Raw genomic sequence first — 15,774 nt, 5'->3', positions numbered from 1 at the left:
GCGACATCTAGAATAAAGGATACTATCAGAGGCATATATAAGGTGTAAGCCCCTGCCGCGGCTTCTCGCGCTTCGCGGAGCAACTAAACCATTTCCTTGCTTCCTTCTCCACCTCATGACACGATGTGTATCTTTTGTAGCTTATAGTTGTTCGTCCGGTGTCGCGAATGGGATGGACGCGAAAAATGGGAAACGGAAATGCTTCCTAATAGGCACATTGGTAGGCGTAGTGAACAGGTCCTCCTGCTCTTGGGCTTCCGCCACAGCAGGGTCTCGGTACAGAGATCTATTTAAACCGCCGCGCCGCCCGACAAACCATAGGACTCTAGGTCCTGGTTTACTAGCCCCTTTACCCGCCACCTTTTGAATACCTTCGCAACTGGGTGTTAAACGCAGGTGGTAGCTTTCTGAAGTTGTTCCATAGATCCGAACCTTGAGTAGGGGTGACTGTAATCCCAAATTCCTGCGTACACCCTGTTTGAGCTTGATGGACCAAGGCTCAAGGCGGGAAAGATGACGCGGAAGATATTTTGTTGATATGGTTTATGTACCTAAGTTTAGGAACATAATTAGGTTGACCGCTGCAGAAGATTAGCTAATGAAAGACCCGTAATAGAGCATGAGGTACGAACCCGAAAATATTGTAATTACTGCGCCGAATTCCCCCGCCCCATGGTTGGTTGGGGTTTGGTACCATTTAAATTAAATTAGTTTATTGTCTTGAATGTTGTGTAATAATAGAATAGTATTGGTTAGGGGTTGCGTTGGTTATAAGGAGTTAGTCAATATTGTTGGGTGCGGAGATAGTTGGTTGCGAAGAGCATCTATGATAGGTAGCTGTTAGCCCTGTTTCTCCGTAGACAATAAGATAAAATCATGAGCAAGTTAACTTACTACTCTGATGGATATCACTGTTGTCAGTCATCAGGCAAGTAAATCTCTTCTCGGCCTTAGTAGGATATTCCTCTGCGTATCCGTAGGCGTTGTGAGTGATTGTTCCGGGGAGTAGGGATTGCAGCGTTCTCCTGTTAATGGTATGGAGTAAGGAGCAAAAATGCATTGTGAATCTTTTCCACGTCTTCCTGTCAATGGTATGGAATAAGGAGCAAAATGCATTGTGAATTTTTTCCACGTCTTCAACGCCTTCCTCGAAGGAGTCGACGGTTTCGCTGTTAGGGATGGCACTCTAATTACGCCATTCTTTCACCACATCTCTCACCATAGAGTGCTTTGCTCTGAGCGCGGCATCGTTGTCGAGGCCTTCGGCGATTTGCTTGGCGAGTCTCACATAGACGGGTACCTCCGCGCAGACGTCAGGACGTCAGGACGTACCTCTTCAGAACTATGGTGATAGGTTATGGATGTAACTCTGTTGTGCCGTGGATTGAGATTGGGAGTTATTTGTGTTTTTAGGACAGAAATTAGGGAATATTTATTATCTTGGTCGAAGTTGAAGACCAGCATGCCGGGCACTTTTTTGTTAAATGCCGACGTAACTCAAGGATATTTTGATGATTATGAATATGATTTTGATGGTTTAAGGTAGGAAATTATGAGTGAAGTTGTTGTAGGTTAGGAGGTAAGTTGTTAGGATTGTTAGGGTTGGTAGGAAAGGTTGGGAGGAAGATTTGGGAGGAAGAGTTGGGAGGAAAGGTTGGGGTTTTATAGTTGGGGAAAGTGATGGCTTGTGTGGCTAGGTACCTTAGGTAAAATATTAATTGTGAAAGAGGAAAGTGCATCTTGTGGAAGGAGCAGAGTGAAAAGATCCCTAGGTATTAATCTAAATCGCCATGGCGATCTGGTTGTGGAAAGTATGACTCAGAATGGTGACCGCGGCGATGTTGAGACGCCGAGATTGTTGACGTTTAGGGGTGGCATGGGAAGAGAAACAGTATTCCCAGCCACCTGTACTCGACTGTCTTGTGATTGTACAGAGGTTTCTATCCTTATGACCTTCCATTTGCCATCTTATACTTGGTCTTATACTTGGACGCTTCCTTGACATTCAGTCACTTCTCTTCACTCCTCCGTGACTGATTACTGTGACCTAGCAGCTCTTTCTATTTGATTCTAATCGTTAGAGAGGACATAGTGAAGGCAATTAAAAGGGGTATGGGGAGAACATATCAAATAAAGAACCAATGTGGTTCTAAATGTGGTGATTATAACCTGCTGTTTACCCCTGGAGTGGAGAGACCTGACGTAATATGACAGCATAACAAAACCCTATTATATTAGCCTTAATAGATTTGGTAGCTACAACACATAGGCAACATAAGTTACGGTTAGCATACTCGCTACTCTTTCCTTTATATGATGGTAAAGCCTTCATAAAGACAATTCAATGCATTTTAGCTCTATATCGCCCTTACTAACTACCTTTACTCATGCTAATGCGTGGCTAGTCCTCTGAAATGTCATGACAATGCTCTTTTGTCTTACGTAGTGTTGAGATACCTAAGTTCTTGGGATACTATGAGCTTTATGAATTGGGTACCTAATTAACTAGTATCGAGTCCTAGTATCATAGGGTAAAATTCAAGTACGATAAAATATGCTTTAGGTAGTTATTTGATATTATTATCTAGAAAGTTATCAACCTATTTGCCCAAGTACGACATTAACCTATATAAAATACCAAAGATAGAGAAGTATCCGGGTTACTTGTTATGAGTTGACACAATGATAAGGAGAGTGCAGGCAAGCATCTTATCCCGAGTATTCCAAGGTGATTCTTCCTAGACTATTGCCACCCTGTTAAGGTACGCGTCGACATGGACAAAGTTCCGAGGAAATATTTCAGGGTTAGAGTGCGACAGTCCGTATATTTTACTTCTCTACACTCCTTAGTAGGTCGAAATTGCTTTGGCCCTCAACCTTGCTCCATACTTCCATAAGAATATCGGGAGAGGGATTGAAAGTACTAAGCCCGCTAAGGCCAGTACACTATTACCCCATCCGTACCCAAGTGCTGCATACATGCTTGGAGCGAATAATGGGAATAGAAAAGCCATTAAACTCTTAAGAAATTGCTGTGCCGCCATAGCGCTACTTGTGTGTTCTCCGTACGCGTCGATAACATAGGCCGTTACTGAAGCACATAGAGTTAGTACTTCCCCCATAAATCAAGGCGATCAGGGAAATATTCGAATATTACTTACTAGGTAAGCCCCCTAGTTGCATGCCGAATAACATGATGAATACTCCGATATCAACTACGATCCAATGCAGTCGATACGCAGCCGCCCACCCATATATCAAGGCACCTACCCACGTGATAATAGTTGAGGGGAACATTAATGGCATACGAGACTCTGGATTCTGCTTATGTGCCGGTAGCCGCTTGTACAAATAATCCATCAAAGGCGCACCGACTTGCGAGGCGGCCAACTCGCCAAGGGAGCAAGCAATGTAGTGTAATCCACTAATTTCGACTGACTGTCCGTATTGGGACGTAAACAGAGCAGAAAACGTAGAGAGGACGACATACAAAATTCCGTAGCTAAATCCCGATAGAACGGCTGAAACTTGGATGATGGGATGGAAAAGCAAGAGACGAACCGGTCGCGATAAAGCTTGCACTAGAATGGCAACGGCCGACCTGTTCCCATCGATTATTTCGCCTTGAGTATGATATCGGCTCTCCCCAGTTTCTTTGCGAAGGCGCTGGGCACGCCGTCGGAGTATTAGTGGTCCGTACGTCTCGTGGTAACTAAAATAAGACACGGATATCATGACGGCTTGAAATGCAGAGGTAGCCCAGAACATCCACCGCCAAGTTGTTCGCGCAGCCATAAAACCACCAATTATAGGACCTAAGATGCCAATTAGATACGCTGGTCGGTCTAATAGTGTAGTCACTCAACTAGTCACTCAACTATAGAGGGGATTGATCCCCTTCAAGCACCACTAGATGCACTACTAGATCTTGTGCGGAGAACTTACCAACCGCTGCACCAAACAAGGGGATAATTAAGTAGACTCCCAATGAACTGCCTCGCTGTTCCGGCCTCCACACATCTCCAAGAACACCTCCGGCAAGAGAATATATGGCGCTGGCACCAAAACCCGCCAAGAAGCGAGCTGCGATAAGTGTACCCTTGGTCGGGGCAAACCCACAAACAAGATTCCAAACGAGGAACCAGACGTTGGAACTGTGTAGAATCACTGTTCTACCGTATATTTCCGACAATGGGCCAATAAGCGGCGGGCCAAAGACGGTGGCTAAGAGGTATATGGAAAGGGACATGGCCGACTCGGCTGAACTCATGTTGAGATCATTGGCGATAGTTGATAATGCCGGGGCCATGATTGTCGAGACCATGATACGGTTAAAGCCTGTAGCGGACAAGACGTCGGTCACCATCCATTTGCGGCCTGTTGGCCAATCTAATGGATTCTCGGCATCGTAGGGTTGGTCAAAGGAGACGAGGAAGGGATCGGAGTCTTTCTTGACGGCCGTGGTAGTCGGTGTTGGGATTTTGGCTAATTCTACTGCAATCGGATCGGGCGCTGCTTCAATATCATCTTGGTTCTTTGGCATCGCCATGACTGGATTTGCTACGGTATCTTGGTACGAAACTAAGGATACATAGGAGCAATCACTAATAAGACATGTTAAGAAAGAATTAGAAAGGAGGTTTGGGGCGGATGGGAGGCATATTTAAAAAGAAGATCGGTTGGCCGAAGCCGAAGCCGAAGGCAGGCAGGCAGACGGACAAGCCTGGATACGGCGGTCACTCAATGAGTCATCTTATAATAGGTTCTTAGGCTACCTAGCAGTTTCACGACGATGAATCCCTGAAGATAGACCAAAGGTGGTAAGATAAGTCCGGGGTACGGGGTTGGTTTTTAGTATCGTCAATTATACAGAGTATGTACCTACATGTACCTCTAATTGGCTCGGATTGATGCCAAGCCAAATTATCAATCAGATAAGATTATCTGATCCAAACACTGTAGGTACCTAATCCGTACATACGGATCCGTATTGGGTCTGTGGGTCTTGCATATGGGTTCCACAGACAGGGATTATACGTCAGGCAGCTGCTATGTAAAAGCCGTTTTCCCGTTTGTACGGAATAATTTAGGTACATTTCTAAAGGGGTTAGGACTTTACTTCACACCCTACGGTTCGTGATAGTAGATCTGCTTCCACAAGTGCTGCTACCGTATCCAAAGACTTGGACACTCCGCGGTACAGATCTAGGTACGTAGGACTTTTTACAGCCACCAAGTTACACGATATTTGGAGTATAGGGGGTAAAGGATGGAGGGGTGGGTTAGGGAGTAAACGTAACAAATACTTATTTTGACCTATGGTAACACGGTACCTGAAGGATTGCCTCCTCGGGATCTACTCGACCTTCTCACTTACTACTAAATCGAGGTTGAGCGGATCAAGTATATTCAATCGAAAAAATGGCGATGGAGGACAGCGTGTTTACAGGGGACCAATGGCAGGCATTGCTTGCACTCGTTGACTCGGTTGTTCCCTCAATAGCGGTGGGAGAATATAAGGCGGCTAACAGCAACGGCATCACTATCACTCAAGGCGAATTCGACGACTTTTACCGGCAAATTCAGCGGAAAATGACGAATCCGCCTACCGTCCAAGAGTTCAGAGAATATCTATCGGCACGGCCGGTGGATAATCCCAAGTTTGTTGCTGCTCTCAAAGGTACCATTGGCAACTTGCCTCCCACGCCAGTAAAACAACTCGGCTTCGTTCTAAATGTTATTTTGTATGGAACCACGTACTTCCCATTTTCTACCTTTTGCATATCATTAAAGTAGTATTGACAAGGTGCATAGAACACGACTCGGTAGTTTAATCAGCACTGGGTCTTTAACACCCCTTACGAAACAGTCAACGCCCGTAAGAGAAGCTATCATTCAATCATGGCAAAGGTCCTGGCTATTTCTTTGGCCCATGATCGCTAAGAACTTCTTGGTCATGGGAAAAGTAGCTTGGAGCATAACCGACCCCCTCCTGCTTAGGATTAGCGGGTACGAGCAATACGCAGAAGACGCCAGAAAACCTAAGCCCGGGCCTACGATAGATTACAACTTCTTGCAGTTTAATGATCCGCTTCCAGATGGCGAGGCCGTCGAAACTGATGTACTCGTTGTTGGTTCCGGATGTGGTGGGGGCGTCTGTGCTAAAGTACTTGCGGAAGCTGGCCACCGCGTCATAGTAGTCGACAAGGGGTATTATTTTCAGCCAAGCCAGCTTCCTCTAGCCCTGGACACTATGAGCATCTTGTTCGAAGGCGGAGGTTCAATGTCAACTGTTGATGGATCCACCTTAATTTCTGCGGGAAGCTGTTGGGGAGGAGGTGGCACCGTTAATTGGAGTGCAAGTATTGCGACTCCGGATGAAGTCAGATCTGAATGGGCAGAAGAACATGGGTTAGACTTCTTCAAGGAAGCCGATTATGAGGCCTCGATAGACCGAGCCTATGAGATGATGGGAGTTAGTGAGTCGCATGTGCATCTGAATCACGGTAACAATGTTATCCTAGAGGGTTCTCGGGCGCTTGGTTGGAATTCTAGGGTCGTTGCGCAGAACTCCGGTTCCTCTAGGCACAGCTGCGGTAGCTTTTGTGCTCTTGGTTGCCGGACAAGTACGAAGCAAGGCCCCGCTGTCAGCTGGCTACCGGCAGCAGCGAAAGCTGGTGCTCGATTCGTTGAAGGATTCGAAGTATCGAAAATACTCTGGGATGATGAACATGGATCGAAGAAAGCTGTTGGAGTTGTAGGAACCTGGACACCCCGCGACGCAGATGGCAACGTGCAAACTACGAAGACCAAGACTGAGAAACAGGTCTACATAAGAGCTAAGAAAGTCATCTTATCAGGCGGTTCACTTAATACCCCCCTTATTTTACTCAGGAGCGGGTTGAAGGTTAGTCTTCCTTTACATTGGTTGGGTGAGTGGTTAACACTGCATAGAACAACCACATAGGGAGGAACCTCTACGTGCACCCTTGCAGCGTTACACTATCCGTCTTCAAAGATGAGGTTAGGGGATGGGAAGGTAAGTTTAAATCCTTTCAAAGATAGCGTATTAACATAGTCAAGATGAAATCCTAACGAGCCTCATGTACGAATTTGAGAACCTCGACGGCAAAGGCCATGGGGTCCGTGTCGAAATAGCAAATATGCTTGTGAGTGGAGTCCTGCACGTTATTCAGTTCTCGTACGGTATATCTGATGCCGCATCTTGCAGCCATTCATGTCCATGCTGCAAATTCCATGGCACAGCGGATTACAGTACAAGATAGATGCCCTAGGGTTTCGACATATGAACAACTTCTTCTGTCTCGCGCGTGATCGCGACACAGGCTCAGTATATCCGGATGTTGATGGGAGCCCTATCGTTGCTTATACGCCTTCAAAGTTCGATCGAGGAAGTATACAAACCGGAGTGGTTGCTGCCGCTAAGATGTGCTATATCCAGGGGGCCACGGAATTAATCCCTCCGATTCGAAGCGTCCCGTCATTTAAGAGTGACGCGCCGGCCATCGAAAGGAAAGTGGACGATGTCAATTTTGCTAGGTGGATCAGAGAGCTCGAACGGGCGGACTTCGCTGACGCCTTGCTAGTATCTGGGCATCAAATGGGCTCGTGCCGCATGAGTAAAACCAAAGAAAAGGGTGTAGTCGATCAATATGGTAAGGTGTGGGAGACTGAAAACCTGTACGTCGCAGATGCGAGCGTATTCCCTTCGGCAAGCGGAGTGAATCCTATGATTACTATAATGGCTATCTCCGATCGCATCGCCAGGGGCATCGCGGCGGGTTCAAGATAAATACTTTGAATTTGCAGACGCTTTAAGTCTTGGGTACAAAAGTGTATTGGTGTAAGGGTTAAAAGGTCTCTTTCGCAATTGTATATTATTACGACTAATGGGAATTATCTATCCTCGGCTACGTATGCTTAACCACTCCATACAGCAGGCCCCGGAGGGACATAAGAGTCTGGCTGGATAGTGCCTAAGTTGACTAGGATGCCAGGGTCGTTGGTCTTGTAGGCTCCTGGCAGAGCAACAAGAGGGCCGGGCGTCCCGTTTCCACCTCCAGTGATCTTGATCTGAGTACATGCCAGATAGAACTGGGCGCCGTTCGCCTGCATGGCCTGGTGCAACGCGATTTGCTCCGCGCGGAGCAGATATTCTCCGTCGGGTGTAGCAGCGGGAATGGTTGCATTGGTCAACACGTACTCATCTAATAAACAGTTAGTAGGTAATCGTTATTTTTTGTCTTTGGGAACTGAAGCTTACTTTGCGCAGGCCAGGTGAGCTGCTTGTTGTTATCCATGGTCGGCTTCGTGGTGTGAATCTTGAACCAGACGTTACCAGAACCATCCCAGTTCGAGGCACTCTTACCCTCGGGCACTTTGGCTAAGTAATACTGGGTAGGGCCAGGGTGGTTCACTTGCTGCGTCGAAATATAGTGGATGGTTGAGCCAACAGGTACAGTCATAATGTTGGCCGCATTCTGCGAGGAGTAGCAGCGGATATCCGGGCTTGTTGCGCTCAAGACACCCGTCTTGCTATCGGCGTTCTTAGTCTTGCGTGTAGCAGACCAGTCCGCCTCCTCGGACTTGCCATTGACGACAAGTCGGGGGAATGTGTCTAAAACAGTTAGTTAGGCGGAGTTGCAGATAGATAAAAGAATGAGGTCTAACTTACAGTGAGCCTGTACCGCCGTTGCGGCAAGCAGGAGAGTTGTGAGGAGCTGCATCTTTACTATTTTTGCTACTTGAAGATAAAAACAGAAAGAGTGCAAAGAGAATAGATAACCGTGACCAGGATAGGACATGGCTATATACTCCGGACCACAGGTTATCCTAATATTAATCTACTGAGGCAAGTAGAGGGATATAGTGGTACTAATCCCGTGTACATTTAGTCATGCTTATTTGACCGCCACCCATTACTAGCAGTGTCGGATCTTGCCTCCATATAGCTAAGACTATTCGGTTTTCCAACCTATAAGGTCATTTCCGGTTAATATCTCATTTTCTTTTTGGGATGCATTCACTTTATATATTTTTAGATTATCTCGGCAGTGAAGCGAAAATTGCGGGGAAGCCGACGATACCGACGATCCCACGACACGCTGACCAGACGAACGAGCTGTCTTCCAAGGTGTTAGGGGCCGGGATTTCGATTTTGTTTCTATAATAGACTGATACGAAAGTTAGATCCCATTATTTTAAAATATTCGTACGCGGTTTAATCATACGAATAGTTGCCTTAATTGTTAACTAAAAAGAGAGATAGTTATAGGAAACCCCTTATCGTAAGAGCGATGGCTGAAAACGTTGACACAAAACAACTTGCTCACGACTTTTAGAAGCTTTCAACTCTTATCTTATGTTTTTTCATATTTAATTTTCCTATTTCTCATCCTGTCCAATTCCAATAGGCCATGACAAGAACAAATAGGTCCAAATAGGAAAACCCAACGTAGTACGTCATGGTCATAAATGCCGGGATATAGATGATATTGATGAGTATCATTGCCTAGACACCTAGGTAGGTAGGTATATATATTTAATCACTGGGATGCTCGCTCAAAAAACAAAAGACATACTGCGCCTACAACACTGTCGCATAGTAGCTGGCCAACAAGTAGCCAGTGCTTCAGCACCCGGATTACTTAATTCCAGCCCCGAGAATATCACCCATCTCGACCTCCTCAATCCCTCTCCTAGGCGGGAAGCCAGCAAACTTGCCATGCCGCCCCAGCTTCTCCTCCGTAAGCCAGCGACGCATCCAAACAACGCTCTTCACAATAGCGAAAATCACAAGCGTAGCAGCGCCGATCCCGAAGACGTACGCGGCGACCAGGGATCCCGTCTTCCCCGGGTCGAGAAAGGGGTAGACGTAGAAGCCCTTTGTCGCTTTCGTCACATACGCCAGAGCCAGGTAAAGCGCCATAATGACAATAAGCCAGAGCGCGTGAATCCAGGGCTGAGGGTCCACGCGCGTGAGGAAGATCTCGAAGAGCGCGAAGAGGCTGTTCAGCGCGTGCTGGCTGATATTGGACCAGGCGCCGTAGACGGTAGGGAACCAGGCGGCTCCGTAGCCGTATAGCACGCCCCAGTACACGATAGTCACTAGGAAGGGAAACGTCGTTACGGTGCTGTAGAACAGAGCGTGCAGGGCCTGCAATGGCCGCGGGAAGCGGGCGAGAAAGGGGCCGGAGTACCGCGCGTAGGTGAATGTGTGGATCGATGCTATGAGCATGTAGAAGGCGAGGCCCCAGTACGTGAGCACCGTGAAATATGAGAACTCGTCGCGCGAGGCCTCACACCCGCCTAAATCGGCGTGGGCGCATTGGTATCCGATATTGAAGAGTAATGTTGTGAAGGCGTAGAGGGACTGTATATGGTTAGCACCGGTTTGCATTGACCTGTATGCGTACGGTATAGAGAATAGAATGGACGTTGAAGCGGGTGGGCCTAAGACGCGCGCCGGTGATGAGTATCGGCTCGGACGTACATCACAATACGCAACCCGCCGCCACGGTACCGGTATTCATACACAGTATGCATCAACGGCTGATTGCGACGGTGGCGCACTTCGGGCATATCGCCGACATACATGACATATACATACCTACATATGCATACGATACACATATCCACACATAAAGCCATCAACAGCCGCAGAGCAAACAGCACATACGGCGGGAACAGCCACGACGTCTCGAAGCGGTGCTCCGGATCCCAGCCCCCCGTGCCGAACTTAAAGGCGCTCGACGGACCGCTGGAGACCGCAACCGAAGACATTATTCACGACTTTACGACCGGAAGTATACATACAAAAATGGGTAGGTAGTCATATAACTAACTACCTAACGTAATACCTATAACAAATGTAGAGTAGAAAGACTCCGAGGAGCTGGGTTATAAGTGTCGACGTTAGAATAAACCCAGGCAATATTAGGACTAAATAATGTAAACATACGTGTACAAAATGAGCCTCAGCTGCCCCCTGCTTCTCGGGACGCGTAAGCGAAAGCGAACGGCGCCGTGTTTCCCAGATAGGCAGAGAGTCCGGAAGGCACGCTAGTGCATACGAAGGGCCGAGATTGTGAGGGGAAGGACAGGGCTTTGGAGATGGCTTCATTTGGTAAGTGCAATAGTAGCAGTAGGACATTTAATTTATACTAGCACGTAAATACTGAATCATCTCGGCTTGTCGTACCTAAATAGTTATATACTTTAGGTAGACCAAGGAAGAGCGATAAGGGCAGATCCGTGAAAACATCTCATAATCATATATCGAGAAGCAAAAGACGGGATGAGCAAGGACCAAGCTATCCATAAGTTACGCTACGTCCTCTCACCACAATCAACATTCCAAATCAACTAGGAACATAAGCTGGAATAAATGAAGTGAAAATACTTTTATAACTACGATTAACTACTTCGATAGCAAAATTGAAATAGCTGAGCCATCCATGTAACGCCCCTTCAAACTCCGCGCATCCGAAATGCATCGCTATGCCATTATCTAGTAAAAAGTTGGTCACCCATATCATACACCCGTACGTATATACACTACATAATAACGCCTATGTTATGCCGCGTCGGAAAGGCGTGGGAATTCTTTGCTCGAAAAGGATAGTGCTTGAGGTGATGTTGCCGTTCAGGGCATAATCCCTGCATTAACGCATCCAACCTCAATCTCCTCCGTCGTTTTACCTTAACTTGAGTCGATAAATGTCTTTGGCTCGAGCCCATCTTAAGTAAATAGGGGCACAATATGTGGTATCGAATATGCCAATTATCTAAGGAGTAGTATAAAGCATAAGCAGACCACATATGGCTACATATCTGTTCTTAGATTCATCTAGGCACGCCACTTCCCCGGCGATGGGTGAGTAGTCCGGCAGAATGTTTGTCGCAGTTGTCGTTCCGAGCAAACTGCGACATTCCTTGTTTTAAGCTCGCTTTGGTGCTTGCCGATCAGATCGCAGATCAATCGATGACCACTTATTAACCCCCAAGGCCCCATCGAAAACATCCTCCGAGTCGGAGAATAACAATTCAAGGTTCCTGCGACACCGCCGCGTTCCCCCTCGATCGGATTATTGTCGACGCCTATAGTCTGGTACACGCTTGCCGTCCAAGTACTGAGGGCTTCGGCTTTCATAATATGGATTAGGAGCTTGCTGTGCTCTCCTTGCCTCGAATTCTGCACGCTCTTCGTCATCGAGTGAGAATGCCTTCTTCAGCCACCCAAATGCACTACGCTTCTTTTTTACCGCCTTCTGATTTTCCGGGTTGAGCGTTGTCACGTTACTTAGCATGCTCATTCCCATTGCCGAAGGCTGATTTCGTAAATGGCCTGCATGCATGTGCGTGCCGGACGTCCACGGTCTCTGCTGCAGAGGCGAGTGAGGACTTGCTCGTACTGGGAAGTAGTGCTGTCTGTCCGAACTCGGAGAAGGTAACGCTGGCGCCGGAAAACCTGGCGGTGGTAGCACACCTCCAAATTCCGTCATCGAACGGACTGGCTGCCGTGCCTCGCTGTCAGAGCCATAGGCAGAATCTGGGCCTTGGTAGGTGCGCGAGGGTAGGTATCCCGGAGACTGGTATTGTGCGTCCAGGTACGTGGGCCTCTGGAGCTCAGGCATGTTACGAGAGGGAACCTGAATAGCTTCTGGCAGGCTGCTTCCTTTTAGAGACAGCCTCTGCCGCAAAGATGTTCTCTTCGGCTGCTCCTCTGGCATCGCGATTGGGGGATCTTGTATTGGAGGGTCTTCTATTGTAGGGCCTTGAATTTCAAGGTCTTCGATTTCAAGGTCCTCTATTGGGAGTGGAAGATCTTCGAACGACGAATCTTGGACTCTTGGCGAAGGTATTGGTGCGGGCGGTTGTGGAGTATACGTTCGTGGCTGTAGAATGTAGAGGCCTTCATCCGCCGGCGGCTCGTCCTTCTTTTCCTCCTTTTCCTCCTCTTCCTCCTCTTCCTCCTCTTCCTCCTCAGCAGGTTCTGAGTCCTCTTCGATGGTTATAGCCATTCTTGGAACGGTGTCCGCCTCTAACTCCACTGGAGACATTGGTTCTATCGGGGCGTTGTACTGGACCACCATGAGCGTCTCCCTGGTTCCGGTTGAACCCGCTACGGATCTTTGAGACGTGCTATTGGAGAGCTCAAGTTTCGGTGGCCATCTATCAGACGATCGCATCGATGAATTTCGCGAGTTACTCTTCGGCAGAGGCTGGTCTATCGGGCTAGAGAACGGAACAACACTTGCCTACCAACGAGTTAGCATATTTGCATACCATACCACCTAGCTACATAATGTCTCACCCTTGTTCTCCGGCTTACTTCACCAGCGCGATAGTTCATTTCTGATACTATCCTGTCGAGCTTGTTGAGCAGGGCGCGTAAATTCGACGTTGTACGCTGCAATTCGAGAAAGGCTTTGTACCAGCCTTGGGCGTTCCCTCTCATGGCGTCGAAAATATCCCCAACCTCTGGACGCTGCTGTTGCCACACCCCGTCCTGCTGATCGCTGAGATACGATGCAAACTCTTTCGTGGCACCCTGTCCCTCGCCGATATCCGCAACTATCACTTCCAGGGCCGTTGTAGTCCGAGAGATTATATGCTCGATCTTTTCGTTCCCAGTTACTATCTGCAACCGAAAACTACGATCCTCCAGCATTTGCTCAAAGGTCTCGATATTCTGCATCGGCAGCTTCAGATGGTCGATACGATCTCGAATATCATGTATCGCGAGTTCGACATCTTCTAATATCGTCTCTAGAAACTCGTCTACCTCGTCGATGTGACCTTGGAGGATATTAACCACCTGCTCGTTACTATTCGCGATCCCATTGAGTAGTAAGTGTACGCCGAATGATATTTGAGCCATGAGCTTCCAGAGCTCGTGATATTTTTGACCTGGTCGGTATCGCCATAGCTCGCTATGTAGCCCCTCTCCCTTAGCCCCGTCCAGCAAGTAGTTTCTACGTTCCCTCGCTGTGGCAAATCTAAGCTTCGGTTTCGATAGGGCAGGACTATTGGTAGCCTCGATTAGAGACTCGGAGAAGGCTGGCTGCATGGCGGGTATTGGGTGGGTTGGGATGTTGGCAGCTGCATCTTTGGTCTTCTGGCGCATGGCCTCCTCACTATCCCTAGACGCGGGTGTCGTCGGCTCGCGTACTTTACGAGGTGCAGGGAGCAAGTCGTCGTCTTCGGAGTCGGATAGAAGAATGGAACGATCTTCATCGTGGTGAAGAGACAAAGGGAGGGCCATTTTGTAGATCGAGAACCATGCCCCCTCCCCTCTCCACGAATCTTGACCAGGCTGTCCAGTAGCACGACTACCTGTTAATCAACTCCTGGGGCTAAGGGCTAGAAAATATAGTAAACCCTGCAGATTCGACCCCGACACTTGACAGGTCTTGTGCAACCAAATATCGCCTACGGAAAGTCGGTATGACCGAGAATGATACCAATGGACGACAGAAGATAAGACAAGAGTACTGCAGGGATCCGAAATATTAATTGGAATAGTTACGACTCGGAGAATTCGTGGCGATTAGATGTGTCGAGAATAGGATTTGGCTGTCAGCGAGATGTTACGCCGCGGGGTATCAAGGAGTGTTCGAGCCGAGTCAAAGGGGATTACGAGGACTTGGCATTGTTAGATATCTAGGGCGAAACAAAGAGGTTCGGCGAATTAAGAATTATCACTACAATTCCTCACACCGCGGGGGGCGATGGCGATGTACTAATTAATTGGTGTCCCGGGTTAACGATTGAAAAAGAAAGGTGCGAGAGATGCGAGAGATATCTGAGGTGAGAAACCGAGGCAGAGACGGAGGTCGAGTAACGATTGAAAAGATTGAAAAGATCTCGAGGTGCACAGAGGAAAAGGGATTAGTAGATAAATATCCTAAGAGATGTCGTCGCTAAAGGAGGAAAAGGGCTGTGAAATAAAGCATCTTATTAACCCAAGTAGTAGGGGAGAACCTGCTAAAGAGACAAGACGAGTTGAGGAAGAGGAAGTTGATCGACAAAGATTTCTAGGTTACATACCTCTTGAGAGTAACCAAAAAGAAAAAGGTCCTAACCTTAACTGACATCGGCCTAGGCTGTGTAGTACACGAGGGTACTTGCGGGAGGCACTAAGTAACATGCCATCTATTGCCAATTGCCATTCGGTGGAATTCACTGAAGCGGGCAGTCTAGGGTCTAACAAGGCCTTCTAAGTGGGGTCTACCTAGCTACAAGTGGCTACCAAACTGCGAACAGGTGCTCTAGAGCTAGACTTACCAGGTTAGGGGTAGAAACGAGCTGACGAGCTCTAACTTTCCATAACGCGCTTACCTTCCAAATTCCCTTATCAGGTTACAAAACTCTCCTTTACAGGGTCTTAACCGTCTTAGCCGCGTCTTAGCCTCTTAAAACGGCTCGCAAACAAACAAAAAAGAAAAGGAAAAGTCTTGGTGAAATCGCAATCGATCTTCGCATCGCAGATCGAGCTAAATCAGCTACCCTACCAAGTTACTAACCAGCTAACGTATCTCAGGAGGATTTAATCAACAACGTAGTAATTGTATGAAGTTTCTCGGATCCTTACGCAGTACAGAATAGCCGGCCAGCAACATTGCAGCCCTCCATGCGTCACGGCGTATCCGAGTATATTGAACTTATAATATCAAACGCGAATGATATCTAAAGTAGGGTAGTATGGGAACCCTTTACGAATTACACTATGAGGTGCTTGACCGAAAGAAC

The 15,774-nt window shown here is 47.6% G+C and overlaps 6 protein-coding genes across 6 annotated transcripts; 1 reads left to right on the top strand and 5 right to left on the bottom strand.

The window, feature by feature from the left end:
- Positions 1-2,607: 2,607 nt before the first annotated feature.
- Positions 2,608-4,591, bottom strand: F5Y00DRAFT_272976 (caffeine resistance protein). The gene is made up of 3 exons (XM_048013087.1): positions 3,946-4,591; positions 3,162-3,815; positions 2,608-3,091 (listed from the first exon to the last, which is right to left on the bottom strand). Exons 1-3 carry the CDS (start codon positions 4,547-4,549, stop codon positions 2,847-2,849), a joined length of 1,503 nt encoding a protein of 500 aa, XP_047861254.1. The 5' UTR covers positions 4,550-4,591; the 3' UTR covers positions 2,608-2,846.
- Positions 4,592-5,276: 685 nt separating this feature from the next.
- Positions 5,277-7,813, top strand: F5Y00DRAFT_272970 (long-chain fatty alcohol dehydrogenase; the record flags this gene model as incomplete). The annotated part of the gene is made up of 5 exons (XM_048013086.1): positions 5,277-5,744; positions 5,815-6,907; positions 6,955-7,039; positions 7,084-7,169; positions 7,232-7,813. The coding sequence occupies exons 1-5, from the start codon at positions 5,422-5,424 to the stop codon at positions 7,811-7,813; spliced, it is 2,169 nt and encodes a 722-aa protein (XP_047861253.1). The 5' UTR covers positions 5,277-5,421.
- A 128-nt stretch (positions 7,814-7,941) lies between these two features.
- Positions 7,942-8,747, bottom strand: F5Y00DRAFT_265726 (glycoside hydrolase family 61 protein; the record flags this gene model as incomplete). The annotated part of the gene is made up of 3 exons (XM_048011830.1): positions 7,942-8,228; positions 8,285-8,638; positions 8,696-8,747. The coding sequence occupies 3 exons, from the start codon at positions 8,745-8,747 to the stop codon at positions 7,942-7,944; spliced, it is 693 nt and encodes a 230-aa protein (XP_047861252.1).
- Positions 8,748-9,531: 784 nt separating this feature from the next.
- F5Y00DRAFT_246619 (uncharacterized protein) lies at positions 9,532-10,952 on the bottom strand. The gene is made up of 2 exons (XM_048009191.1): positions 10,631-10,952; positions 9,532-10,393 (listed from the first exon to the last, which is right to left on the bottom strand). Exon 2 carries the CDS (start codon positions 10,256-10,258, stop codon positions 9,665-9,667), a length of 594 nt encoding a protein of 197 aa, XP_047861250.1. The 5' UTR covers positions 10,259-10,393; positions 10,631-10,952; the 3' UTR covers positions 9,532-9,664.
- On the bottom strand, positions 10,373-10,952 carry F5Y00DRAFT_246618 (uncharacterized protein). Its single transcript, XM_048009190.1, has one exon. It carries the CDS (start codon positions 10,801-10,803, stop codon positions 10,474-10,476), a length of 330 nt encoding a protein of 109 aa, XP_047861251.1. The 5' UTR covers positions 10,804-10,952; the 3' UTR covers positions 10,373-10,473.
- Positions 10,953-11,974: 1,022 nt separating this feature from the next.
- On the bottom strand, positions 11,975-14,576 carry F5Y00DRAFT_171547 (uncharacterized protein). The gene is made up of 2 exons (XM_048004870.1): positions 13,337-14,576; positions 11,975-13,280 (listed from the first exon to the last, which is right to left on the bottom strand). Exons 1-2 carry the CDS (start codon positions 14,285-14,287, stop codon positions 12,108-12,110), a joined length of 2,124 nt encoding a protein of 707 aa, XP_047861249.1. The 5' UTR covers positions 14,288-14,576; the 3' UTR covers positions 11,975-12,107.
- Positions 14,577-15,774: the final 1,198 nt, after the last annotated feature.

The sequence above is a fragment of the Daldinia vernicosa genome (assembly GCF_022497035.1).
Source record: "Daldinia vernicosa strain CBS 139.73 unplaced genomic scaffold F5Y00scaffold_58, whole genome shotgun sequence".
Classification (NCBI taxonomy): domain Eukaryota; kingdom Fungi; phylum Ascomycota; class Sordariomycetes; order Xylariales; family Hypoxylaceae; genus Daldinia; species Daldinia vernicosa.
The sequence above is the reverse complement of the archived record's forward strand: the minus strand, read 5'-3'. Positions and strand labels throughout refer to the sequence as shown.

Bases quoted from the DNA above. Each gene is read 5' to 3' on its own strand.
- F5Y00DRAFT_171547 (XM_048004870.1), bottom strand. From the start codon at position 14,287: ATGGCCCTCCCTTTGTCTCTTCACCACGATGAAGATCGTTCCATTCTT. The intron at 13,281-13,336 runs GTGAGACATTAT...ACTCGTTGGTAG, and splicing joins AAGTAAGCCGGAGAACAAGG to GCAAGTGTTGTTCCGTTCTC.
- F5Y00DRAFT_246619 (XM_048009191.1), bottom strand. From the start codon at position 10,258: ATGCTCATAGCATCGATCCACACATTCACCTACGCGCGGTACTCCGGC.
- F5Y00DRAFT_272976 (XM_048013087.1), bottom strand. From the start codon at position 4,549: ATGGCGATGCCAAAGAACCAAGATGATATTGAAGCAGCGCCCGATCCG. The intron at 3,816-3,945 runs GTAAGTTCTCCG...TTGGCATCTTAG, and splicing joins CTTGTTTGGTGCAGCGGTTG to GTCCTATAATTGGTGGTTTT. The intron at 3,092-3,161 runs GTAAGTAATATT...TATGTGCTTCAG, and splicing joins GCAACTAGGGGGCTTACCTA to TAACGGCCTATGTTATCGAC.
- F5Y00DRAFT_246618 (XM_048009190.1), bottom strand. From the start codon at position 10,803: ATGTCTTCGGTTGCGGTCTCCAGCGGTCCGTCGAGCGCCTTTAAGTTC.